This window comes from Cimex lectularius, unplaced genomic scaffold (genome assembly GCF_000648675.2).
Source record: "Cimex lectularius strain Harlan isolate CLEC.00 unplaced genomic scaffold, Clec_2.1 scaffold411, whole genome shotgun sequence".
Taxonomy (NCBI): Eukaryota; Metazoa; Arthropoda; class Insecta; order Hemiptera; family Cimicidae; genus Cimex; species Cimex lectularius.
This window is the reverse complement of record NW_019392972.1, coordinates 160,099-186,283: the sequence shown is the minus strand read 5'-3', so window position 1 is coordinate 186,283 and position 26,185 is coordinate 160,099. Positions and strand designations below refer to the sequence as shown.

The following is a 26,185-nucleotide window of genomic DNA, read 5'->3' as shown; positions in this document are numbered from 1 at the left end:
TTTGGCTTGGATGGGAATGTATTCCTGTTTCAAAAGGCCTGACCAAATTGTATTAACCTCTGATTTACCTATGAGAACCTCCTTCTAGGTGGGAGTTAAGAGATAATTATTGACTAAATGTCAGACCTAAGCACTTGTAAGAATGAACCACTTTAATCTCTTGATCTTAAAAAAAACGAACTTTCTCTGGAGGCAATTCTACCACTTTTGCGAAAAATTATGATCTGTGAGTTTGAAAGGTTTGTTGAGTGACTGAGTCACAATATGTCACCAACAAACATTACATTGCAAGAGGGTCGTCTGCAACTGAAATTACATCACTTTATAAGAGGACCTTAAACCATACGGCCCACACACTCAAATGCTAAAGAAAGATCATCTAAAAAAAGTGCAAAAACTAAAGGACTCAGTACGCCACCTTGCCTAACTCCACAAAGAACCTCGAAACACTCTGTAACAGTAATTACGGAATTTTTTCTAACTGAATATGTTTTTAACAATAATACTAGAGTTTATATTAGAGTAATTTTATCTGCGTCCATGCGAGCCAAATGTAAGCGAGAGTGTCTTAAGGCCGCCTAGTTTGGTTGTTAATCTTGACTCTATTGAGCTATTAAAAAATTTTAACGAGTTTTTAACCAACCTGAAAGTGATTTTTAATTGCTTTGATAATTGGATAAATTTTAATCAAAGCTAATACTTCTCAAGTATCACGATGTGACATGTAGTACTGAGGGAGAAGGGACGCCAAATAAACCTACATTAACCGGAGGGGTGACTTCTTCCCGAAAATGTCACGGTCATTTGGTGAGCTTGGAGGGGAATCCTTTACGACCAAGAACTTCCTGAAAATGAACATTCCATCAAATATGCTCCGGTTGGTTTTTTTTTTTTTGTTGCCCTGGCTTGACAAATCTGCAGTTGTCACATCATTTCAGACAGTGAAATTCTCTTTTGAACAAGACAAATTAAATGCACTAAATATCATGAAAACTTAACTTTTTTGTTACTGAGACAGCAAAATTTGAAGATTTGCTTGAAAAAAATGAACATCCACATCCATGAAATTATCTTTTGGACAGTACCAATTAACTGTACGTATCATGAAAACTGCTAAAGTGATTTGGATCTGTTTACGTCCAATTCAGCTTAAGACCACTTTTTCGTAACTGACAAGGCAAAATTTGATGCTTTGGCATAAAAAGGTTCATTTTTATCACATCCATGAAATATCTTTTAGATAGTACGAATTAAATGTACCTATCATGAAAACTGCTAAAGTGATCTGGATCTGTTTACGTCCATCTCAGTATGAGATTCCTTTTTCGTCACTGATAAGGCAAAATGTGTTGTTTTGGCTTAAAAAAAGTTCATTCTTATCACATCCATGAAATTATATTTTGAACAGAACCAATTAAATCTATCTTAAAAACTGTCGGAGTGACTTGGAACGAGTTGTTTTGTTTACCTCCTGGACAGCTTAAGATTATTCAAATTCGTATCCTTTTACATCTTTGTCTTCAAAGCTTCAGCATTTCCCTTATTAATTTGTCGTTTTGTATAAAAGACAAATAGAATAGCTGTCTGATGTAAGAATTCGCGTAGGACAATAATCTGTGTGTCAAGTCGGGCACAGTTGGCTGAGAGAGTTCATGAACTGTTCACAATCGTTTTAAAGATCATCTCCATGTCCGCTTATCTTCGCCAATTACGCGATGATTTGATGAAGGCGGACACGTCCACGTTGGTCCGAGTAGTACAAAAACAGTGAAATACACAATTCAACTCAAATCTTCGGACGTAAATCACTTTCAAAGCATTTTTTTTCACTATTATTAAACTTTAACGAATACTTGTTATTATTGAGCATCTATGTATTTTTGAAGTTTATTGTTGTTTTTAATTAAATAATAAACCGTCTTAAGACCAATTAAGTTTCGTAGATTATAAGTTCTAGAGTTATTGGCTCCTATTTCTAATGTTTCCAAGATTCCAAGATAAAATATGTCAAACATAAGACAATGCTATTCTCAACCGTAATTTACAGTTTATTTTTAAGACATGTAGATATGTATGTATGTAAAAATCGGAAGAGATTTTGAGCTGATATTGAATTGGAATTATTGAATCATAAATCCTTGTGCCTGGCTTAACCCTAATGATTAAATGTTTGCACAGTGACATTTTGTGGGCGTAAAGTTGGTAGCCGTTTTAAATCTGTTATGGCTTTGACCTGATTTTTGTCTTTTGTTTTAATCATTACAAGCTAGTAGGAGCCGAAGCCAGAGGACTTCAGAAGGAATAAACGACAAGGACCTTCTTCAAGCGGATGGTATAACGTCCCTGCGAAAATTTTTACTTTCTAAGTTAAAATAAGGGTGAATTTCAGTATATAAATATTCCACATTTTGTAAACGTCCAATGTTTACAAATAGAGAAATCACATGGAGTACTTGGTAGAAAATTACTATGAAATATTACGGCTTTTCAGTGAGAAGTACAGGTTGGATACGATCAAAGTTTTATTGAAAAATGTACCATAAACTTTAAGAAGACGCGAATAGCTCTAGTAATTTGATCGCTGGTATTGGCATCCTTGTTCCTAAAAGAGAAGAAACCCCTAAGGTGAATGTAATAGGTGATCTTTGGCTTCAAATTAAGCTAGTACCAATCAATTGAGATGAAGACTGATAGTCCGCTATATACTGGGCTTTCTCAGTTTTCCTTCCCACCTGGAGGGTGTCCTTTTTAGATGACCCGGTTGAATTTCTCTTGAAAAAATTATACAGGTGACCTCAGGCCCAGTTCAACTTCAAAATTTCAAATAGGCCCTATACATCCTGTTCATTGTAAAGGATAAATTATGCTGAAAACAATGGTGCAATCGGATTTTAAATTGGTCAATAAATGACAAAGTTATGACAAAAAGTTTGAAAAAAACCGGTCATTTGGTTTGCTATTTATTAATCACATTTCATGTTCGATCTGCCTGCCTTGCGTAAAAATGCAAAGATTGCTGATTTGCTCTTTTTTAACCTCTCTTCACCGGTGCTCAGAGCGACAGAGTCACGAGAGACGGATTGACAAGCATTTTCTATCCTTTGCCGCAGGGTGTAGGGTTATGATTGGAGTAGACACTGTTTTTTAAATGGCCCTACTGAAAATCAAGTGGAGTTAAATCGGGTGACCGAGGAGGGCAGCTGATCGGGCCATGAGGTTCTATCCACCTATCCCAGAAGCGACGATTCAAATAATGTCTCACCTGCAAAGAATCGTGTTCGGGGCATCCATCAAGCTGGATTCTTAGTCGTTGTTGTAGAGGAACATCATCTAGTGTTGGTAAAACCAAGAATATATAGGATGTAGGGAAGAACGTTTTCTTCAGCCTCCGAAATCGACATTTGTGCAAGGAACGTTAGACGCCTTTTGTCATCAGAGTCCCGAACTTAAAATTCTAAGTCCGGCGTACATCTCTAATTTTACTTTTTTGAAAAACCTAAAACCCTTCCAACATTTCGGAGAGAGGAATTCGGATTTTCGCGAACCAATAGTAAAATATTCAGCTCCTAGTCGAAATTACTCTGCCGGTTTCTTAGTGATGGATCAGCAAAGGATCCGTATCTCATCGTGTTTCTAGCAACACGAATAAACGTTTTGTGGTTTACTCTGGGGCGCGCAGTACCACCGCTATCAATAAAGCAGTCGTGCATATCAAATCGCAAATTAATAGAAATGATAAATGATGGAGTGAGTTTGTTGTTAAATCTTTTTAGAAAGATAGTTCCTACTCACAGTTAGTGGTTTTCGACAATCGGGATTTCAAGCATTTAGCTCATCATCAGTGTAAATTCCTTCAACCTAATGATGAGCTATAAGCTTGAAATCCGGATCATTGAAAACAACTAACTGTGAGTAGGAACTATCTTTCTAAAAAGATATCAACTCAGATCGGGAAAATATGCTCTTCGGTTCATTTTGAATGGAATATTGAATGTAACCATTATGTACTATTGTAAAAGTTATTTATTTCCAGGAATTAAAATTTGCTCTCATAATGCAAGTTTGACAAACAATTACAGAATGTAAACAAAGGCAATTAATGTTAGTAGGTAACTTTAGTAAAGAATCAAATTATCGGAATTAACAAGGAAACAACCGAAATGCGTTTTTTCAAACTTTTTGCCACAACTTTGTCATTTTTTGACCAATTTAAAATCCGATTGCACCATTTTCATCGTAAAAAAATCCTTTAAAATGATGTGTCAGGATATATACGGGTCGTATTTGAAATTTTGAAGTTGAACTGAGCCTGAGGTACCCTGTATAATTTTTCTCCAAAAAAGGTAAAAATTTGAAACTAGACTAAAAAATATTAAACACCTATTTATTTTTTATAGCGCCATTGGTTCAAAAATAATTCAGCTGGGCGATCTAAAAAGGACACCCTATATATATAATGAAGAGATGTGTTTGGTCTAAAGAAAATCATTATTTTTGTCTAGTAAAATTAAGTATACAGTTGTGCATTTGAGTGACGATGAATAAAATCTCAATTTCATATGATTTTTGATAAACAAATAAAAACTTTAAAACATGACAAATGTTAATCTAAACAGGGCATTTAATTGGTGTGTGTTAAAAAAGTAGGTCAGACCGAAAGAGTAAAATTCGAGTGCCAAGGTGGGTGGGACGGGGAAGTCGCGAGGTCCGTGACATTGGCTGGAGAGAGTATAAATTGAAAGTAGTGGGAGAATGAGAGGCCAGTATCAGTCAGCGTTTCGAGTTGTGCAGTTGTTAGTTTATGTGTCAAGTGTAAAGGCAGAATGCCGTCGGAATCGGACAGTCACGTGGAAGTGGACGTGGATGTGGATGTGGACAAGAGCAAACCCGTCCAGCATCAGACGATAATACACTCGGACACTAAAGACAGTTTGTCGTCGGTTGAGAGCGGTCCGAGAGAAGGCGACAACAAATCGGATCACGGTGACATATCGGATAATGCGTCTGACGATCAGCCCACAAAGCCGAAAGGAGAGAAAACCTCGGAGGAAGAGAACGATTTCGTCCCGCCAGACGAAGAACTGGTCCAGAAGATAATCGACCAAGTTGAGTTTTATTTTTCCGACGTGAACATCACGAAAGACGCTTTTCTGTTGAAACACGTTAAACGCAACAAAGAGGGCTACGTCTCTCTGAAACTGATTTCGAGCTTTAAACGAGTGAAGCACTTGGCCAAAGACTGGAGGGTCATCGCTTTCGCGCTCGCAAAGTCGAAAAAGTTGGAAATAAACGAAGCCGGCACGAAACTGCGTCGGGTCGATCCTCTGCCGGCTTACGACCAGACGACACCGTCGAGGACCGTAGTCGCCATCGACTTGCCCTTCGAAAAGCCGACCATCGAATCCGTGGCCGAGATGTTCAAGTCGTGCGGGGAAATCGCGCTCATCCGCATACTGCGGCCTGGAAACCCCATACCGTCGGACGTGAGGCACTTCGTCAACAAACACCCCGAGATGATCGGGAAGGTGAGCGCTCTGGTCGAGTTCGTCAGGACCGAGTCCGCACATAACGCCATACAAAAAGAATGGAGCTGGAGGCAAAGCGACATCAAAGTCATAGAGCTCAACGCTCCACCTTCCGTCGACCGCAAGTCCAAGTTGAAAAAAGGAGGTAACAACAGATCTTTCGATTTGGACTATTCCTCCTCTTGTGCGAGCAGTTCCGAAACCGAAGACAGGAGGCTCAGGCTGCAAAGGCGTTGCTCTTCGCCGCACCTCGTGGACAACCACTGGCACCAGAGGAGATGGTCGAGGGACTCCGGCACCGACAGTTCGAGCTCTTATTACAGATCCAGATCGAACAGCGGCGTCTTCTTCATGCCCGACGTCAGAAGGATGTCTAGCGACTCGTGCAGCGACAGTTACAGCTCGAGGTCCAGGTCCAACAGCGGTATATCCCTGTCTGACATCAGGAGGCTGTCTATCATCAGCAAAGATTCGGATTGTTGTTGTTGTCACATGGACTGTTCAAGAAGAAGCTCTCTCGCCAACGATTCCGGCTCCGAAGGATACGGCTCCTCCAGGTCCAGGTGCAACAGCAACGCTTCCGACCTCAGGAGAAATTCAATGGAGTTCTATTGCGCAGGCAAAATGAGGGAGAGGAAACTTCAAGACGGCTACTGGAGCAACAGCGTCGAATCCGGACGCCGCCCTTCCGGTCCTCGAGAGCAAGATTTGGAAAGGTTCAAAGTCCGCGGAACGGACAACGTCGTCCGTATGCCCAGGGGACCCGACGGAGGCAGAGGATTCGTACCCGCTCAACAAGCCTGCCATACTCTTATCGAATAACCGCTCAACAAAGATATTCGAATCGATCCCTTTTTTGTGTCATTCCTAAATTGTATAAATTTATATTATAAATTTGCCATCGTTCAGTACATACAAACATAGGACCCAATGGCAATCGTTTTTCTCCACATCAAATATTTGTGACATTTTGTTGCCAGAAGTTCGTTGAGTTGTGATTACATTAGGTTGAATATACTGGCAAACGCTAGGTTTTCGAATATGACATGGACCTGATAGCGTTTGGTTTATTATTATTAATTTTCTCTTCATAATGAAATTGAAATTTTAAAGGCATTTTTGATAGGTTGTTATAGCTGAAAAACAATCAACATTGCTCAGCTACAAAAACCTTACATTTATTTGTGAATAATCGGTATTTCATCAGTTGTTTATTTCAATACGATGAAAATCAAGCCGTGATTTATGTTTTTTCTTTCTTTAATAAACGAAAATCAGACTGAATGACATTAGTAATTCGTTGTTATCAATTGTAGCTAGTGTGGTTAGGATTTATGTATTTTTATTTTAACTGTACATTCGAATTTAACTTATTTAAAAGACCATGTAATTTATTTGTGTATATGTTGTTGTAAAAGAATAAAAAAATGTTATTTTCTTTGTTTTTTAAAATTTATAATTTGCTAAGACGCCTGTAACGAATGGACGTGTTGTGATAATACACAACTTGTGTTATCTACTATGTAAATATTAGAATAAAATAAAAACGTTTTTGATTGGAAAATATATATTAATAGATACATTCATGGTAGGGTAAAACTTTACTGTATATATAATATTTGGGTTTATTATTATATTGTTAGGTTAGCTTTTCTGTTTTTTGGCTCAAATTTTAGTTTCACAAAAATTGCTTTTTGTTTATTGTAATAACATATGCTTCATTTCAATGTTTATTGTCCATTTTATATTCGATAATAAATTCCATTTAAAATGCCCACCCCTCCCGAATAAATCAGAGAGCTAAATCTAGCGTTTTTTTTTTTCAAGTTTATCATTTATTGAGGATCAAAACTTGTGGTCAACCATTAAATCTTCGATTAAAAACAATGAAAATAGAAATACAAAACATATTTAGAAATGGATTTTTTTAAACATAAAAGCAATTATGAAATGTCAAGGTTAGTTTTTCCTGAACCCTTCAACTGATCATTTTCAGACGTATTCACACAGAAACGTATATCTGAACTTTAATTACAAATTCGAATCGTAAATCGTGTTGAATCCGCTGGCCAAAAATTCACCCAAAACTGGGGTAATTAAGCTGTACAATATTTTAGCAGATCGACTGTCAGAAAGTATTCGCCAAGTTTGAAGCAAAACTTTCGTTGGGGAAAACGTTTATCCGCAATAAAAAGTTGATTAAACGCGGAAGACACCACCTGTCGTCCATCTTGATGAGGGGTTAGCAGTAAAATACTCGAGTGATAATGATGAAAGGACCTTGTAAAGGTCAAGGAAATATTTCCTTGATTGACCTGGACCAAAAGCGGAAATCCACTGTGAAATATTCCGGATTTCCGGATGAATTTTACTCACTATACCACGACGAAAAAAGAAAGAACCTAAATAATGTTTAATAACACTTTAGATATATAGCCAAACCCACCCTAACTACTATGGTTAGATCATAAATCTGATGGTGGTCCTCAGTGTATGGATCTGATCTTCAATCGGCCGGTTTTCGCAGGTTATTTTTTCACTCATGTACTGAAATAAAAAAAACCACGCATTCGCATATTTTCTCCGGTTCACGAAAAATCATTGAATCGTGGATTTGTAAACTAACCCTAACCATTCCTAATCTAACCTAACCCAACCTAACCTAACTCAACTTACGCGATTAACCTAACTCCTCTGATTTTATCCAAATGCACGTTAGTACAACCGTTAGAAGGCTGAATTTCTCCACGTCCAAGTCAATAACGTTTAGATTTTATAACATTATAAATCATAAAATAAGGAATGGACAAAAAATTCCTCAAGCTTTTTTTTAAATCTACGGTTCTGATTTATTTACAGAGACAGATGCCATTACATATTATTTATAGGGCATTAAAATCCTGTAAAGTTCTTGTGAATTACTGGAGTTTTTCAAACTTATGGCCATTTCTGTGAATTTCAAAAAAATTCGAGGCATTTGAGGGCGAAAAATTTGAGATTTTAAGTCATTATAAATCATAAAACAAGAAATCAACAAAAAATTCCTCAATTTTTGTAAATTAAAAAAAAATCGAGACATTTGAGGGCGAAAATTTTAAGATGAAAATTAATGTAACATTTTTAAAATTAAAAAAGGTGACTCCATGTTCTTTCAGTCTATGTCAACTATGTTTAAATTTTATGTCATTATTAGACAATTATTTAAAGTGGTGAATATTTAATAGATGCAATTCATAGAATTCATAGGCAAAGGACACTGATTTAAAAGGTTGAATATTTAATAGATACAACTCATAGATTTAATGGACAAACGACAATGATTTAAAGTGTTTAACTGTAATAGGTGTAATTAATAGATTTCATAGACAAATGGCACAGATTCAAACATGAAAGTTTCGTGTACAAAATTCAATAGACAAAGGACAATTTTTTTTAAAGTGTTGAATATTTAATAGATGAAATTCATAAATTTCACATACAAAAGGCATAGAGTCAAATGTAAAGGATTCGTGTCCAAACTTCAATAAACAAAGGACAAGTACTTAAATTGTTGAATATTTCTAGATGCAATTTATAGATTTTGTAAACAAATGACATAGATTCGACAAATGTCGTAAGATACGAGTTCTCGATTCAATAAACCAATTTTGTCTCCAGTCCATGATTCAATAGGCAAAGGACAAAGATTAAAATTTCCAAGGATTTGGGTCCACGATTCAATAGACGAATCTTGTATGTAAGTCCACGATTCAATAGACAAATGACTTAGATCCAAATGCCGAAAAATTAGTGGCCAAGGTTTCCATAGACAAATCATGCCTCCAGTCGATCATTCAATAGACCAAGGCAAGGCCAAATTTCGAAAGATTTGAGATCAAGCTTCCATAGAAAATCTTGTCTCCAATCTATGATTCAATATACAAAGGACTTAGATTCAAACATCCAAGGATTCGAATCCAAGATTCAATAGACCAATCTTGCTCCAGTCCATGATTCAATAGACCAAGAACATAGATTCGAATGTCCAAGATTCAATAGACCAATCTTGTCTTTCAATCCACGATTCAATAGACAAAGGACAAAGATCCTAATGTCGAAAGATTCGAGACCAAGGTTTCCATTGATAAATTTGTCTCCAGTCCATGATTCAATAGAAAAAGGACATAGATTCGAACGTCTAAGGACTCGAGTCCTGGATTCGACAAGAACCAATGAGTCGGAGAAGGCGACGATTATCAACAGACATGATCGAAGTGTCAAATTTGAAAGATCATTGAATCGTTCGACCAAAGAATTTTGTACCGAATCATAGTTGATGTCGATTCACAGTATTTCCCCATCTCATGGCCAGCTCAGATTTTCTGCTCTACTTTCTTCTGAACCCTCAGACGGAAGATCGCCCTCTTTTGAAGGAGATCGATTCAAGAGAGAATCGAGAGTCGAGAGTTCGAGACTCGGCACTTCGTCTGCCCCTTGTCGGGCCTCATTGACAAATGTAAACAATAAACAAACCGGGCTAAAGTATGAATCATTTTCCCAGTTTGTCTGGTTTGAAATAAAAGCTCCATCGACTCCAGGAACCGGCAGATCTTAAAATGGCTGGGACAGTTCTGGAAAATCTCAGTGGAAAAAAACTCGCCGTTTTGGTTTCATGTTTTCTCGTGTGCCAAGTGATTTGCTTCCTCACAGGCGGACTTATCGGTAAGAGAACTTTTTATTTACTTATAAATTTACTTTTAGAGCTTAGAGCTTGAATTAAAATTACATTTAGTTTTTATTAACTTTTCGTCTTATGTTTAATCGCAAACAGCAATTAACATACTCAAAAAATCAATATCTTACTCAACTCTCTTGTATCCAAACAAAAAAAATTGTAAAAAATAAAATAAATGAATAACTAAGAATCAAAACTGTAAAATATGTATATTCTTATTTATTATTGTACATATTTTCAATCCATTTTTATGTACCAAAATTAAAATTTGGCATGACTTCTTGGGAAATGGAATCACAAATTGGTATAAGAACTTTTTATTTACTTATAAATTTACTTTTAGAGCTTAGAGCTGGAATTAAAATTCTATTTGGTTCTTATTAACTTTTCGTCTTTTATTTAATCGCAAACAGCAACTAACATACTAAAAAAAAATCAATATCTTACTCAACTCTTTTGTATCCAAACAAAAAAAATTGTAAAAAATAAAATTAAAAACAAACAAAAAACAAAACTGTAAAATATGTATATTCTTATTTATTATTATAGATATTTTCAATCCATTTTTATATACCAAAATTGAAATTTGAATTTGGCATGACTTCTTGTGTAATGGAATCACAAATTGCCCCAAATATTAGCCCCTGGGGAAAATATATTTCTTTAATTTCCCTGGTTTAAAATAAACAAATTATTTCCATAATGGTTCAATAGTTGTTTCCCAATTGCACTTAATAAAATTTAACATTATCGCATGACACAGGTAAGTGTTTGTATATGTAAATTTGGTAAACTGAAGGAGCAAGGTCAGGTAGATAGGTATGAAAGTGTGATAGAAAAAAGTCACTTTATCATTCCACTAATACTATTGTCAAGGACTTTAATTTTTAAGGTTAACAATCAAAATTATATTATTATTAATTATTACCTCCTTTATATTTAGTGGTCTGATTGACCGAATTACTTCTTTCAATTAATTAATCTTTTTTCATTTCAACCAGGACCTTACATAAAAAGATTAATTAATTGAAAGAATTAATTATTACTTTTAAACTTTATAGTGATATATTTTTCATAAGAATGGTAAACTGAAGGTGCAAGGCCAGGTGATTTTGCTGTGTGAAATGGGTGCCAATTTCTTACATTGTCTCGCTTAATTCCTAGAAATAGTCAACAAATTTTACTTGCGATAAAGTTTTGTATTTTTAAGTTTAAGTAATTACAACTAAGCACTCTTAAACTTATTATTTGTATGTTTTTTTATAAGCATGGTTAACTGAAGGTGCAAGGTCAGGTGATTTTGGTGTGTGAAATCAGTGCCAATTTATTACACTGTCTCGCTTGATTCCTAGAAATAGTCAACAAAATTTACTTTTGATAAAGTTTTGTACTTTTAAGGTTAAATAATTCTAACTAAACATTCTTAAACTTTATATTTCTATGCTTTTTTTTATAAGTATGTTAAACTGAAGGTTCAAGGTCAGGTGAATTTGATGTAAAATCAGTGCCAATATCTTACAGTTTTGCATTTAATTCCTAGAAATAGTTAACAAAATTTAGTTTTGGTAATGATTTGTATTTTTAAGGTTAAATTATTACAACTAAACACTCTTGAACTTATTATTTCTGTTTTTTTTTTTTTTTTTTTTTTTTGTAAGTACAGTAAACTGAAGAGGTAAGGTCAGGTAAATTTGATGTGAAATCAGTGCCAATTTCTTACATTGTCTTGCTGAATTCCTGTAAATAATGAAAATCACTAGCTTTCACGTTCCACTTCTAATTTTCATAAGGATTTGTAATTTTAATGTCGAATAAATGCAACTAAACAGTCTGAAGCTTATTATTGTTATTGTTATTTTTTACTGTGATGGTAAACTGAAGGTACAATGTCAGTTCGATTAGGTATGGATAGAAAATATTCACTTTATCATTCCACTTATACTTTTCTTAAGCGTATGCATTTTTAAGGCTTTAATAATGAAAGCCAAAGGCAATAAAGATTGAATTTTATTATGTATCATATGATATACACAATTTAATATATGCTTATGTAAATATGTACCGATATCTTGTATTATCTTGCTTGATCCCTAGGAATTGTCAAATCAAACTAGCATTAACATTTTGTCTTTATTTTTGATAAGATTTTGGATTTTGAAAGCTGAATAATTAAACCAAATGATTTTTATGTTTGTATTTATTAGTGTTTTTCTTTTCATTGCTCTTTTTGTTCTTTAAATTACCTGGGAGTGTTCATTGGTTGGGTTAGGTTAGGTTTGGAATGGTTAGTTTGTGTAGAGTTTCAGCTGGGAACTGGTTAGGTTAGATTGGGTAAGGCTTAGGATTTTTGTTATTTTCTGTATTACAACGATATTCATTAAATCGCAATGAGAAACAACAAAAAAACACAATATGTTTACTAATCTGATCACTTGATCAGAGTAAACTTAAAAAAAAATAACAATAAAAAAATAAAATAAAACAATATCATCTCAATTAAGTAGGCGAGAAATAATTATTTTTAAAAGTGTTTTATTGATGTCAAATACTGGAATAAAAAAATTAATTTTGAGTTAAAAAACAACATGGCATGTTATTTTTCACTATTTAACAAAATTTTCAACTACTTTTTTTGCTTTAAATTTACTTGTATACAGATACAATCCTTGTACAAAAATATATAAATTAAAAATAAGAAAGTAATAAGGGGACGTCAGTGTCCACAATGGTTAAGGGAAAATCTAGTCACTCTTTAGGAGTTTTACTTTAATATTTGCTACAAATTGTTTCCAATTTAATTAAGAGTTTTTATAATATAATTTTTTTCCAGCTCCAAAGCCATCGTTCACTGATTCAATTCTAGCAAGCAAATGCATTGACTTCAAAAATAATTCTGATGAATGGTTTTACATCAGGGGAAAAGAACCGTGCAGAACTGACGATCTAGATGTTTTCTCAATGTATGAACCTATTGAGCTTGCTAACAGAATAGTGTTTGTGTTTCAGGTATGGTTAAATTATTATCAATATTACGTTTAAAATGATTAACCATGTTTTTAAATTCATGTTCTTCTATAATTTGTTTAATGTCAAGCTTTTGTTCATTTATTTTACAGTTAATAACAAAAGTGCTCATATCATTTACTCTATTAATTTATTTGGGTTGAAGATCTGAGATACACTTTTTCTTTTACAGATCCCTTCACCGAGAGAAAGGGTTTTATTGGACTATTCAAGATGGCAACAAAATTTGATTGGAATTCTACATTTTGATATATTGTTTCACCCAAGAAATGAAATGCGTACGTTCATAAACATGATTATGAAACATTTTTAATTATTGTATTATTTGTTGAGTTTTACTTGGAACTTTGTCATAACTATTTTTAAGGAGTCATAAATTTTGGTTTAGCTTTCACTTGAACCTCTCGTCTGGTTTATTTTTAGCATCAAGAACAGTGTTAACAATAGATGCAAAACTTGCCTATAGAAACAAACACGACGTGGAATGGAAATATTACGCTTCTTCTGTTGAAAAAAGAAACCTAGATTGTGTCATAGATGAAGTGAGTATACTAAATGTTTTATAAGTTCTACACAAAAGTAATAATTTATATCATTTTTTCCAGAAAAAAGAGGGCTATCCTTACAATTGCTCGATTGTTCCACTGTTCGAACTCGGTTCACTGCATCATGATTTTTACCTTCTTAACATCCGGCTGCCGGTTGATCATCAAAAATACATGAATGTAGAATTAGGCCACTTGACAGACATTTGGCTTTTTGTATGTTTTTATTTTATTTATTTATTTATTTTAATTAATTAATTTGGTAATATGTCAGTTGTATAGGGGACTATTTTTTTATTTTTTTACAGGCTATCAATCAGACTGGGGGATTCACAAAGGTTTGGGTCACAATGAAATGTATATTTTTCCCATCGATTATTGCCATTCTCATTTGGTTTTGGAAAAGAGTTACCATTTTGGACAGAAAGCCGTTGTTACTTGAATACATGCTGGTATTTGTAGCATGTGCACTCACATTCCTTAACAGTAAGTGTTCTTAAAGTAACTTAAATGAAATGTTGTTTAAAATACTACATTATTTAAAATAGATTTTTTTCATCCTTTCAAACAGTTAATAAATTGACATTTTAGACCAATAGACTTTTTCTTTACCAATTTGTCTGGTTCCACTTTTAGCATACTTTGACGTATGATTAATTATGATTCTTAGCAATTCTCTTATTTTTTTATGTTTGTCGGCAAGATATTTCATCCTCTTATACCGGGGTACACTTTTTCCCAGGCTTTCGAGATATGCTAGGCAATTAAACCACAAAATTTGATTGCCTGCATGATTTTCCCATAAGGTTTTGGTCAACTGTATTCATAAGTTAGATATATTTTAATATACAATTTCTGTTTGTTGTTTGTTTCAAACTACACTATTAATTTTCTATGAATACTGTACATTAATTTTTTTTAAATTTTCTGTTTGTTTGTCCTTTTCCAGTGCCTATTGAATTGCTTACTCTATACTATGAATTACCATTTATGCTATTATTGGGAGATATAAGGCAAGGTATTTTTTATGCTGCGCTTTTATCGTTTTGGCTTATTTTCGCTGCTGAACATTTGATGGTAAAAACTTGTACTTATATTCAAATTTTAATTATGATAAAACCTAATGTAATGTGTTTTTATGTTTGTTTTCCCCTTCGTGGAATCATCTAGATTCAAGTAAGTATAATGAATCTAAGTTCAGAGATTTCAGAACTAATTTAACCTTTTTATGTTTTACAGGAGAGTAAGAAAAATCACCTTATTTCGTATTGGCCACAGCTTAGTTGTGTTGTCACCGGCTGTATAGCTATGTTTGTATTTGACCTGTGTGAAAGAGGAGTTCAATTAAAGAACCCCTTTTACTCTATTTGGGTTACAGATGTTGGATCAAAAATTGCTGTATCCTTTTTTAATTGGTTAATTTTCTGATATTTTTAATAAAATAAATTAATAAGAAAGTACAATTATATTTTATCATCTGTGAGGTGTATGTATATTTATACCAGACCAGGATAATCAGACACAATAAAATTATGAAAACTCATAAAAGCTAGAACAATAATTAAACATACAAGAATGTGAAAGAAAAAAAAATCGTTTCAGTGAGTTCAAATTAAATATAATTTTATATTAGCTTTATTTTTTAAACATTTAAATATTATAGAAATTATTGAAGAGAAGGTATCGACCACTTGAAGTTTAATTCGATGTTTGATCAGTATTATGGTCAAGGGGTAGAACAAAAACAAAATTCCAACTGTACCAAGTTTTCGACCCTAGCTTGAAGGTCATCATCTGGCCAGGGCCTCTATTTTAAACAAATTAACAACAATTAACAGTTATTTTATAAATAAAAACAAATACCAATTTTCAGCATAGGTAACATACCACATTGATTTTTTTTAAATTTGTAGTAAAGTGACATTAATTATTTTAATTTACTAATTTAGAAGCTGAATTTCTTCAGTTTTTGAAGAAAAAAACAGGAATGGTAACCCTTAAAAACTTATACACAATGTAATCTCTAACCAAAGAATCACCTCAGCTATAAGATTGAGAAGGTCACATGATCAAGTAATCACACCTGTGACATACATGTACTAAGTCTTTTCTTCTGAGGATTCTTTATGCAACAGTCAATATTTTTAAAATCAGAATTGTGCTGGGAGTTGACAACCCAGTTAACAATTTGGATGGACAATCATGTTTTAGACGTGTTACACAAATCATCTTTATGTTTTAACTTTGTGAAGAATCAGCCTATTCAAATACTTAAAACAAATATTTACATCACGTACATACATTGTTTTTGAGGAGTATCTCACTTTATTGCTAATATCCGGTAGAAATGTTAAACTTATATAAATCACAGATATACTTGTTTCTACACAGGACTCTCTTGAGGGGGGGGATGTTTTGAATAGAAGATATTTTGGTTAAATTTTGATAAATTAGCTTTACAACTAAAGAATGCGTAAGAAACAAATGTTCCTAAATTATTTTCCTATATAATTATATACGTAGTTGGCTTTGCTTTTTGTCGGTGGAATCTGTGGAACTATATATTTTCTGGTATTGACATATCTGATATGGAATGTGTTCCGTAACATTGGATCTAAAAAAGCGAGCTTGCCATCAATGTCGCAAGCTAGGAGACTGCACTACAGCGGAATAATATACCGATTCAATTTCCTTATGCTGACCACGATTATTTGTGCTGCATTGACAGTTGTAACATTTTGCCTTGGACAGGTAATAAAATACACATAGTTTACATTTATATATTTATAAAAATTATTGTTTAATATAAACGTTAATAAAGATTTCAGAAGGCCAATTGAAATGGGATGAGAACCCTGGTCTAGAATATAGCTCGGCTTTCTTCACAGGAGTTTATGGCATGTGGAATATTTATATTTTTGCTCTCCTCGCACTCTACGCTCCATCACATAAACAGTGGCCATCAAATAATGGTACTTTAACCCTGTCTATTTGACCCTAATTTCTAACCTTACATAACCTGACCCTAATTCTAACCCTTTCCCCACCTGACCTAACCTAAGCTGTTCCTTAACCTAACCTAACATCCATGCACATTCCCCAGTAATGTGAAAATGTCATACAAACAAATATGTGTATCCAGCCTAAGAACACATCCATATTAACATGGGGTAACATTGATGAAAAGCACTTTTTGAAGTGAAATATATATACTCACNCCCCCCCATATCGCTTATTGCTATTGATGAAAAATAATCATAAATTTATGTAGTTTTTTGTACATAATCTTCAAAGTCAGGATAGGAAAAAATGTTGACTTTCCTCAAGACATTTAATCAGTGTCAAGTAAGTATTGTATATTGTAGACAGTCAACACATGATAGAATCTACATATTACACGATAAATAAAAAAGAAAAACTAACATTTTTCCCACTATATGGAAAAACAAATAACGTATAAATAACTTAACTCTGACTCTGCCTAATCTAACCTAACCCTTCTCTATCACTAGCTTTGCCTAACTTGTCCCTAGCCCTACTTAACCTAACTTGGCCATTTCTAACCTAACCTAATCCAATCCATACACACTCCCCGGTATTGCAAAAAAATTGTGCACCTAGCCCAAAACATATCCATATCTAAAAAATATATATATATATAATAATTTAAATTTTTTTAATCGGTGTTTTTATTACTTTCAGAACCAACTGTTTCTACCAATGACATTGAATTTTCATGTCTAGAACCTGAGCCGAGTGAAATTTCTTCTTTAACAACATTCTCCAAGAAAACTGCACTAGATTAAAGAAATAAATCAAATAACGTCTTGCCCAATTAGTTTGTAGCTTTATGTCCCAATTCCTCCAAATGAGAAAAAGGGTATTTTTTCAAAGTATTATTCTCTATGTGATGAAAAATTTTGTAATCTTTCGATAATTTTTACTGATTATTAATTGTCTAAACCAAGTGTTCAAGTGTAGCGGTTGTGGTTACTTTATGTTTGTCTTTCATACCATATAAGTAGACATAAGTTTCTAAATCCTAAACGTTATTAAATCATACGCTTAAATGTTTTATATTTTTAAAAATTTACACATTTAAACGATAAAATAAAAACATACACAAATGTATTGCATTTATAAACATATATTTCTATTTATTGAAAATTGCTTCAGGCTTTATTATTATTTAATAAAAAATTATAATTTATTTCTGTTGCTACAACTGATTTTTAATTTACTATTATTATTGTAACAAACATGTAAGATTAAATATTATTGTAATAGATTAGCAGCTATAGAATGTGAAGTTTTGTGAATGTTGAATCAGTAAATACTGCTGGATATCCTTTGTAGTTTGACAATTTTAGTTAATATACCCCTTCCTGCAATAACTTTTATAATGTTTAATTTTGGTGCAGTAAAAATTAAAAAACATGAGTTCAAGTCATTTTATTTTGAAGTAAAAACAAAATATATACATAACATGCAAACTTAAAATACATAGATGATGAATAAACAAATTTAAAGGAAATGTCTAAAATATGAACTATTAAAAGTTCTAATTTGTTATGTTTTTATTAAATATGCAAAATTAAATATAAATAACTACATATATTAAATTGGGCACATAATTATATAATTTTTTGAGCTCAGCCATTGGTTTTAGGCGGTTTTATTTATTTGTTATTTTTTTAATTAGTTTGTTGTTGTAACCTAAAGACAATTCAGCGTGTTCTGCTTTCATGAGTAGTTGATCCAACCTATCAACCTGTCGTTCGACCTCTTCGGCCTTAAAACTTGAACAAGAATTTCCTGATTCTGCTGATCGTTGATTGGGTGATCCTTTACAATAATAAAAAATATATTGTCATTACTAGTATTGCTAAAATTAGTACAACGGAGTTTTACTAACCTTGTGAGCAACAATTGTAATACATACCTGATTTTGATGGTGAGTTATGTTCTGCATTTTTAGGCGTAGGGCTTGATTTATTGTCAGATGATTTTTTAATCAAACGTCCAAGTCTGCCAGTTAAGCTCTAAGAGTAAAGTGATAAAGAGTATTAACAAACAGATGTTTCAAAACTAATTGTCAATTTTAATAGCTGTAAAAAATTGAAAGAGCTCAATTAAATATTCAAAATAACTTGAAAACATTTATTTATAACTAAATCAAATAAACAATAACTTAAAAATAAAAGCAAGTTGTTCAGCAATGCCAGCCCATATAATTAATGGATATTGTGCTTTGTTATTTGAAAATGTATGGGCTAATACTAACAAAAATTATTTATTTTATTACTGAAGCAATAAAAAACATTAGCATTTAAAATTGTAATATGTTAATGCAAAAAATGAATCAAAAAGCCCAAAAAACAAAACTTACTCACCTGAAACCTAGTTAATTTCTTTTTAGTTGATCCAATGACAGAATTCAGTTCATCCAGCCCACCATTAATGTGTCCAAGTTGCTCTCCTTCAATTGCCAAAGTCTAAAAAACATCAGACATGTCACTATAACTGAAATTTATTACTAACAATGCTTGATGTGATAATAATTTCAATAAAAACAACTTAAGTTTAAAGAAAGAATGTGTCTGAACTTCAACCCATCAATAGGCTTCCTAGATTTTCAAATAAAATTAGCAATACGGTTGATTTTTTTAAATAATTCTGTACAGTTTAAAAATTTAAAGCAAAAACAAATCCTTGGTAAATAAGACGGCCAAGTGGCCCTAAAAGCATAAGCATGTAAAAATTCACAAATTGAAACATCCTCACAACAGCCAAACCTGAATGCCAGAGCACAAAAGCAATTTTGAGTAATGGATAAGCAGACTGGCCAGAGAAGATGTGCAAGACTATAAGTTCAGAACCTATACTTGGGGAAAGAAGGGCAATACAGAATCCTTCATTTCAGACTAGGCCTGCACAGAAAAGATGAAACCTAGAGGTGTTAGACAGAGAAATTATGGCTAAAGAAAATAGCTTGTTTAAAAATAGCAGCATAGAACTAGGAAAAATTAAGAAACTAGGAAAAATTCAATAAACCACAAAACTGCAGTGCTTTGGGAATACCAAACCCCCCAACTTCCCAGCATGCTCATCATCATTAAATGATGGACTTTTTGTAAATCCAAGTCAAGTGAGAACATCAATCAAGATGTAGCAACCACATATTACTTGTAAAACAAACAAAACATTGTTACATGTAAACTGGGTAAAACCCAAGGTAGTGACAATGCTACCTGTTTCTGGCATCTGAGAAAACAACTACACATGGGTATATTCTGTAATGACCCCATTTGTAAGTTATACCATATCTTCGGATATAAAGCAACCGCTCAATGGAGTACCCAGGAAAAATAATTGAGCCAATTAAACTGAACTAAGGAGCTAGGAAAAGAAAATAAGCTAGAAAGCTACAGGGCTCTTGGAATACCAAGTCCAAGCTTCCTCTAATCTTCATCATTATCAAATGAAGATAGACATCTATGAATAGAGATAGACTATTCAACTACCTTAAGGGTTGAATTCACCAGGTGGAAAACAATAAAAAAAGTTTCCCAACTCCCGATCAGGAAAACAAAAATTTACCTCTGTATCAGCAGGCATGAAGGAAATTTAATAACCACCATGTAAACTGAAACAGAATATGCCAATTCTGCCATGGAATCACAGAAACAACAAAAGTCCTGTGAATGCAAAGCATTAAGGTTAGAAACGGTACAGCCTCTTCAGAACACCGAGGTCTATATATAAAAAAGAACCCAGGTAAGTTCTCAATTCCTTTATGAATAGTGGATTTTTTGAAGCAAGGGCGGTAAGGACCTATGCAACAAGGTAATAGTCTCTACCCGTTCGCTGGTCAATAAAATACATCAAGTAGAAATGATGTTTGTAGATCGACCTGCAGATAATGTCATTGTGTGTCGGGTTTCGTTTTAATTGTAATCCTTTTGTATACATAATTTTAAACAAGCTTTAAATTCTAGTCATTAATGTAATACCCTGTGATATTATAATGTATTTATTGGTTTTAATGACAACAATAGCTAGTAAGAACAAAAACAGTTGGACTTGTAAATGTGTGAATTATTAGTGAGGTAATTTATTTTATATAAAAAAATGTTATTGTATATATTAAGTTATTATTTTTNTGTCTATGCATAAAGATCCAAACAGTTCAAATTCCAATTAAAAACCAACTGTTTATAACTGCTAATGGAGAAAGTGCTCAACTACCTTAAGAATGATGGATTTTCTGAGGTATGGATATAAAAAAGCGTCAATTCCACATTAGAACTTATAGGTCTCAGAGCAAGAAGCGATTATTATTACAAGCAATCCCAGAAGAAAAAAAAAGCGTATTTTTATGTTTTGAAATTCCATATTCTATATATAAAAAATAGGGTAGCCATTACTGAAAATCTTCTATAGTTAGTATAGGTGATTTTTTGGTATATTATTTATTCTATAGTTATGTGCTCTATTAAATAATTTTTTATGATGTTCATCGTGAATTTAATTTTTTTTAAATTACTCTACTTTTTAAAATCCCACCTCCACAGATGAAACATCGACATCGTTCTCGGCGAATATTGTTTTATCTGGTTTTTTGAGACCCAGCAGCTCTGCTCGCATACATTCGTATTCGTAATCAGACGCTGTCATAATAAAACGTGCTACTTAAATTCATGCTTTCCTAGCACTTTTTCTGGGCTAAGGTCGATCGACCACACTAGCAAGTAGCTCTACCGCCGACGGACGTTTAGTATAATACAAAAATCAATAAGTTGTTTGATCCGCTGCGGTAAATCGGAGGCGACCAATTTACCCCGTCGTAAATCTTGTAAAGTAAAATTTGAACAAACCGGTCAATTTATGAAACTTACTTAACATAATTAAGCACTTACAGATTAACGGGCTCGAAGGGTGCTCAGTCACCTTACAAATTAGACAATAAAATGTCTTATTTTCTTTCGTGACATCTTTTTTTATTAATAATATTTAAATTGAAATTAAAAAAAATTAATGCATGGATTCTCGCAATAACGATGGCGGGCTACTTGTGGAGGGGTTGACCATAAAATACTATTTAATCTTCTGTCTTTTACTTTAACGATGATGATACTGGAAAGTGTGGGTTTGGTAATTTCCCAAGCACTACAACTTTTTGGCTTATTGTACTTTTCTTAGTTCCTTAGCAATTCTTTTCCCTGGGTCATCTTGAAATCCTAGGTTATATCTTCATGAGCAGTGCTTCGAATTCAATAACAAGGGTAGCTCATTTCTACTTATTGCATAACCTACAAATGGGTATAAAATTGAATGTACCCATGTGCCATACACGATTCATAGAGAAAATTGACGTGGATTTACAAAAATTCAGTTTATGATGATGAGCATGCTGGGAAAACTGGGGCTTTGTGTTACCCAAGCATTTCAGCTTTATTGGCTTCTCGTTCTTTTCCTAGTGCCTTAGTTCAGTTCAATTGACTCTATTCTTCTTTTTCCTGGGTCTTATTGCTACCCCTATGTTAAGACTCCATTGAGCTGTTGCCTTGCATTCGAAGATATGGCATAACCTACAAATGGGGTCATTATAGAATATACCCATGTGCAGGTGTTTTCTCGGATGCCAGCGACAGGTAGCATTATCACTACCATGGGATTTACCCAGTTTTATTTATTTATTTACGCATCGAAATCCACTATAAAAAAAGACATTTTACAATAACAAAAAATATAAATAATATATGTAAAAATACAAATAATATATATAAAAAGAATAAGGACGTATATGCATGGTAATAATATAAATGATAAATATAAAAATACAATTAAAGAGTAAAAACTGAACAACAAAAATGAAAGACATAATTACTAACCAAATAAGGCAGAGGAAACAAAATAAAGCTGAAAGACAATTGAAACTACAATAATTAGGTACATATTTAATGAAAATAATGCTCTTTGTAAATATATAATAAGACTAGAGTGCGAGAATTAGTTGAACCAGTAAATGAAATAAATTGTAATAATTTTGTACAGTATGAAATATAAAAGCATTCAACTAAGGTTGTAGGATAAGGTTTTTCACAGATTGCACAGAACTATTGAAGAAGTCAATGCTATTGCAGATGTTGTTACTCTTGATCATCATTCTGTGTAGAGGAGAAGAGAGCATGTAGTTAGAGCTTTGGAATTCAATATAAAATAATTTATAGGTTTTAAGAGAGTACGAAGGGACATGTAGCTGTAGTTGAGAGAGGAGATAAGGACTATCAATGAGATTGTTTAATAATTTAAATACAAAAACAATATCAAAGTAATCCCTTCTTAGTGCCAGTTCGAAAAGTTTAAATTCAGAGCGGATTCCAGGGTAGGCAGAATTCGGAGGAAGATTGAGTTTGTAGGAAAGTTTTTTTAAAAATTTGTTTTGTACAGATTGAAGAATTTTTTGATAATTTAGATAGAATGGGTTCCAAACAGGTGTAGCATATTCTAGTATGGGTTGTACAAAAGCTTTATAAAGATGGACAAAACATAGAGGATTTTTAAATTCATAGGTGTTCCGGATGATGAAACCTAGCATCTTCATAGATCTATTTTTTATTGAAGAAATATGTTCTTTAAACTTGAGCTTTTGATCAAAAAGTACACCAAGATCCTTTACGACCTCAACTCGCGTTAAAAGAGCATCATGGAGAGTATAGAGATAAATAAAAGGTTGTTTCTTATGAGAGAATGTAATTGTGTAGCATTTGGAAACATTAAGAGCAAGTTTGTTATTAGAGCACCAGGTTAGCACATTATTGATAGAATTTTGTAATTGTAAGCAATCGGAAGGAGAAGTGATTATGGAATAGATTTTCAGATCATCAGCAAATAATAAAAATTGAGCAGAAGGGAGAGCAAGATGGATATCATTAATAAATAAGAGAAACAAAACTGGTCCAATATGAGACCCTTGCGGGACTCCCGAGGAAGCCGCAAAGGGACATGATTTAAATGATTTTATTTTGACTATTTGTTTTCTGTCGGAGAGAAAGCTGGATAACCAATTCAAGATAGTTGCGGTGAAACCATAATCCATTAGTTTCCTTAACAGTATTGTGTGATTTACTTTATCAGAAAAGTAGAAAAATCAGTATACACTGATCCCTAACCAGTTTATAGGTAAACAATGTATTTGTTATTGTTTTACAAGTAATATGTGTTTGCTACATCTTGGTTGATGTTCTCACTCGACTCATAGAGAAAATTGACTTGGATTTGTAAAAAGTCCATCATTTGATGATTATGAGCATGCTGGGAAACTGGGGTTTGGTATTCCCAAATCACTGCAGCTTTTAGGCTTACTGTTCTTTTCCTATATCCTTAGTTCAGTTCCATTGACTTGATTTGTCTTTTTCTCATTTCTTTTTCCTGGGTCTTATTGCTACACTTAGGTTAAGGCTCCATTGAGCAGTTGCTTCACATTCAAAGATATGGCATAACTTACAAATTGGGTCATTATAGAATATACCAATGTGTAGATGTTTTCACAGATGCCAGGTAGAACTAACACTGCCCTGAGTTTTACCACTATATATGTAGCAATGTATTTGCCATCGATTCATAAATGCTACATCTAGTTCATGTTCTCACTCTACTCATACAGAAAATTGATTGGATTTACAAAAATTCCATCAGTTGAGCATGTGCATGTTTGATGATTAGCATGCTGGAACGCTGGGGTTTGATATTCCCCAAATGGAAAAAATGGCTTATTGAAAATTTCTTCATTTCTTAGTTTAATTCAATTGACTCGATCCTTATTTGAAGAAGTAGGTCATTGACTGTCATGGCTGCAGTTTATTACCCCGAGTCTTCTTGGTAACTTAGGTTATGTCTCTTGTATTCGAAGATAATATGGGTGGCTCTTTCTCTTCATTGCATATCCTACAATTGGGGTTATTATTGAATATACCCATGTGTAGATGTTTTTTCAGATGTTCATCACACCCCAGAGTTTTACCCTGTCCAACCGTACCACTGTGTTTAACCTTTATACCCATATCCCAGATCTCGCATTACCCAGGTAGTTTAGCACTTTCCAAGGTGCTTCTTCCTTATTTTCTTAAGCATTTGTGTCTCCTTTCCAAATTGGTCGGTTTCCAGACTAATACTTTGTTACTTTTACAGTCACATAAAACATGTTCCAATGTTTTTGTAGTTTCAAGGCAGAGTTCTCTGTCAGTTTTTCCCATTTTTAATGTGGATTAATTATATATGGTCTGTATAAAGACAATTTGTTTAGTCTTATCAAAAAAATCCTCATGAGATAAGGCAGCAATGACAGAGGAGGATCTGCAGGACCAACTAAGAGCCCAGAATTTAGTGGGTGACTGAAGTTGGAATCTTTTGCTGATTTCTTCCAAAAGTCCTCCAAAATTAGTCATTAATTAATTTGTAATTGGTTCATCAAATCTATTTACACTTTGCTATATCATGCCATTTTACATTTAGTACATATGTTTATTTTATTAGAATTTTGCATAGAAATCTTTTAAATTGATTTTTTAAGACCGAGTGTAAGATCTTGGACTTATTAAGTGAAAAACTTGAATCTGCCCAAAAAAGTGAAATTTCTGGGTTCAGACTAAAATCTAAAAATCTGGCTCCAGACGTTTTATTAACACTTGTTACACCAGGGCACTGAATTAGTGTTTTGTTCAAACATACTGGAATTGATGAGGTTCTTTGGGATAAAGAGTATCTCTTTTGAGCAGAGACTGTTTTTTGATTCGTCCAAAGGAAGCCTGAAGGTGCTTTTCTTCATAACGGTTAAAATTATGCTTCCATTTTAACAGATGAAAATATCTGGCTTGTGTCAAATACAAACTTGACAACTGGAGAATGTGAGGGGATTTTAAGATCATAGGGCTTCTACTCGGCCAACAGTCTGAGTATACAAAATTTCCATGTTGCATTTTGGATAGGATAGCCGAGCAAACAATTCAAAAGCAGCTCAATCCTGTGTCAAAATACATCAAAAGATAAGACCTTTGTATATAAAAAAATGAATGAAATAATTTTTCAAGGCTTGTAGTGAAAAGTTTAATCAGGGCACCAGAATGATTAGCAAAGGTACTATGGATGATGGAATTTTAACATGATGTAATCATTTCAGAGAGAGCTCGTTGTTGATCGCACTTCTCTAGCAGATCAGATTTTCTTTACATTTTTTCTGGGAATCAAATTAATATCTGATCTTCTTGATAAAGGGTGAACTTTGAAATGAAAAAAAACACAAACAAAAAGCATCTTAATTCTATTTGTACTGTCGACTTTTCGTGTACTGATTGATCTGTTTTAAGAAAAGACAA

At 33.3% G+C, this 26,185-nt stretch overlaps 3 protein-coding genes across 3 annotated transcripts; 2 read left to right on the top strand and 1 right to left on the bottom strand.

The window, feature by feature from the left end:
• Window positions 1-4,583: 4,583 nt before the first annotated feature.
• LOC106663283 (la-related protein 6) lies at window positions 4,584-7,076 on the top strand. Its single transcript, XM_014387988.2, has one exon. It carries the CDS (start codon window positions 4,824-4,826, stop codon window positions 6,345-6,347), a length of 1,524 nt encoding a protein of 507 aa, XP_014243474.1. The 5' UTR covers window positions 4,584-4,823; the 3' UTR covers window positions 6,348-7,076.
• A 2,896-nt stretch (window positions 7,077-9,972) lies between these two features.
• Window positions 9,973-17,947, top strand: LOC106663272 (protein wntless). Its single transcript, XM_024229540.1, has 12 exons — window positions 9,973-10,226; window positions 13,070-13,245; window positions 13,436-13,541; window positions 13,687-13,805; window positions 13,869-14,024; window positions 14,117-14,294; window positions 14,758-14,885; window positions 14,979-14,984; window positions 15,048-15,206; window positions 16,332-16,559; window positions 16,630-16,780; window positions 17,511-17,947. The coding sequence occupies exons 1-12, from the start codon at window positions 10,121-10,123 to the stop codon at window positions 17,612-17,614; spliced, it is 1,617 nt and encodes a 538-aa protein (XP_024085308.1). The 5' UTR covers window positions 9,973-10,120; the 3' UTR covers window positions 17,615-17,947.
• A 362-nt stretch (window positions 17,948-18,309) lies between these two features.
• On the bottom strand, window positions 18,310-21,565 carry LOC106663290. Its single transcript, XM_014387998.2, has 4 exons — window positions 21,375-21,565; window positions 19,202-19,303; window positions 18,751-18,850; window positions 18,310-18,653 (listed from the first exon to the last, which is right to left on the bottom strand). The coding sequence occupies exons 1-4, from the start codon at window positions 21,483-21,485 to the stop codon at window positions 18,484-18,486; spliced, it is 483 nt and encodes a 160-aa protein (XP_014243484.1). The 5' UTR covers window positions 21,486-21,565; the 3' UTR covers window positions 18,310-18,483.
• Window positions 21,566-26,185: the final 4,620 nt, after the last annotated feature.

What these genes read in the sequence shown, in the direction of transcription:
- LOC106663272 (XM_024229540.1), top strand. Translation starts at nt 10,121, where the DNA reads ATGGCTGGGACAGTTCTGGAAAATCTCAGTGGAAAAAAACTCGCCGTT. An exon ending in ATGTTGGATCAAAAATTGCT is followed by an intron (nt 15,207 to 16,331) that starts GTATCCTTTTTT and finishes TTATATACGTAG; the next exon opens with TTGGCTTTGCTTTTTGTCGG. An exon ending in ACAGTGGCCATCAAATAATG is followed by an intron (nt 16,781 to 17,510) that starts GTACTTTAACCC and finishes TATTACTTTCAG; the next exon opens with AACCAACTGTTTCTACCAAT.
- LOC106663290 (XM_014387998.2), bottom strand. Translation starts at nt 21,485, where the DNA reads ATGACAGCGTCTGATTACGAATACGAATGTATGCGAGCAGAGCTGCTG. An exon ending in AGAAATTAACTAGGTTTCAG is followed by an intron (nt 18,851 to 19,201) that starts GTGAGTAAGTTT and finishes CTTTACTCTTAG; the next exon opens with AGCTTAACTGGCAGACTTGG. An exon ending in TAACTCACCATCAAAATCAG is followed by an intron (nt 18,654 to 18,750) that starts GTATGTATTACA and finishes ATTATTGTAAAG; the next exon opens with GATCACCCAATCAACGATCA.
- LOC106663283 (XM_014387988.2), top strand. Translation starts at nt 4,824, where the DNA reads ATGCCGTCGGAATCGGACAGTCACGTGGAAGTGGACGTGGATGTGGAT.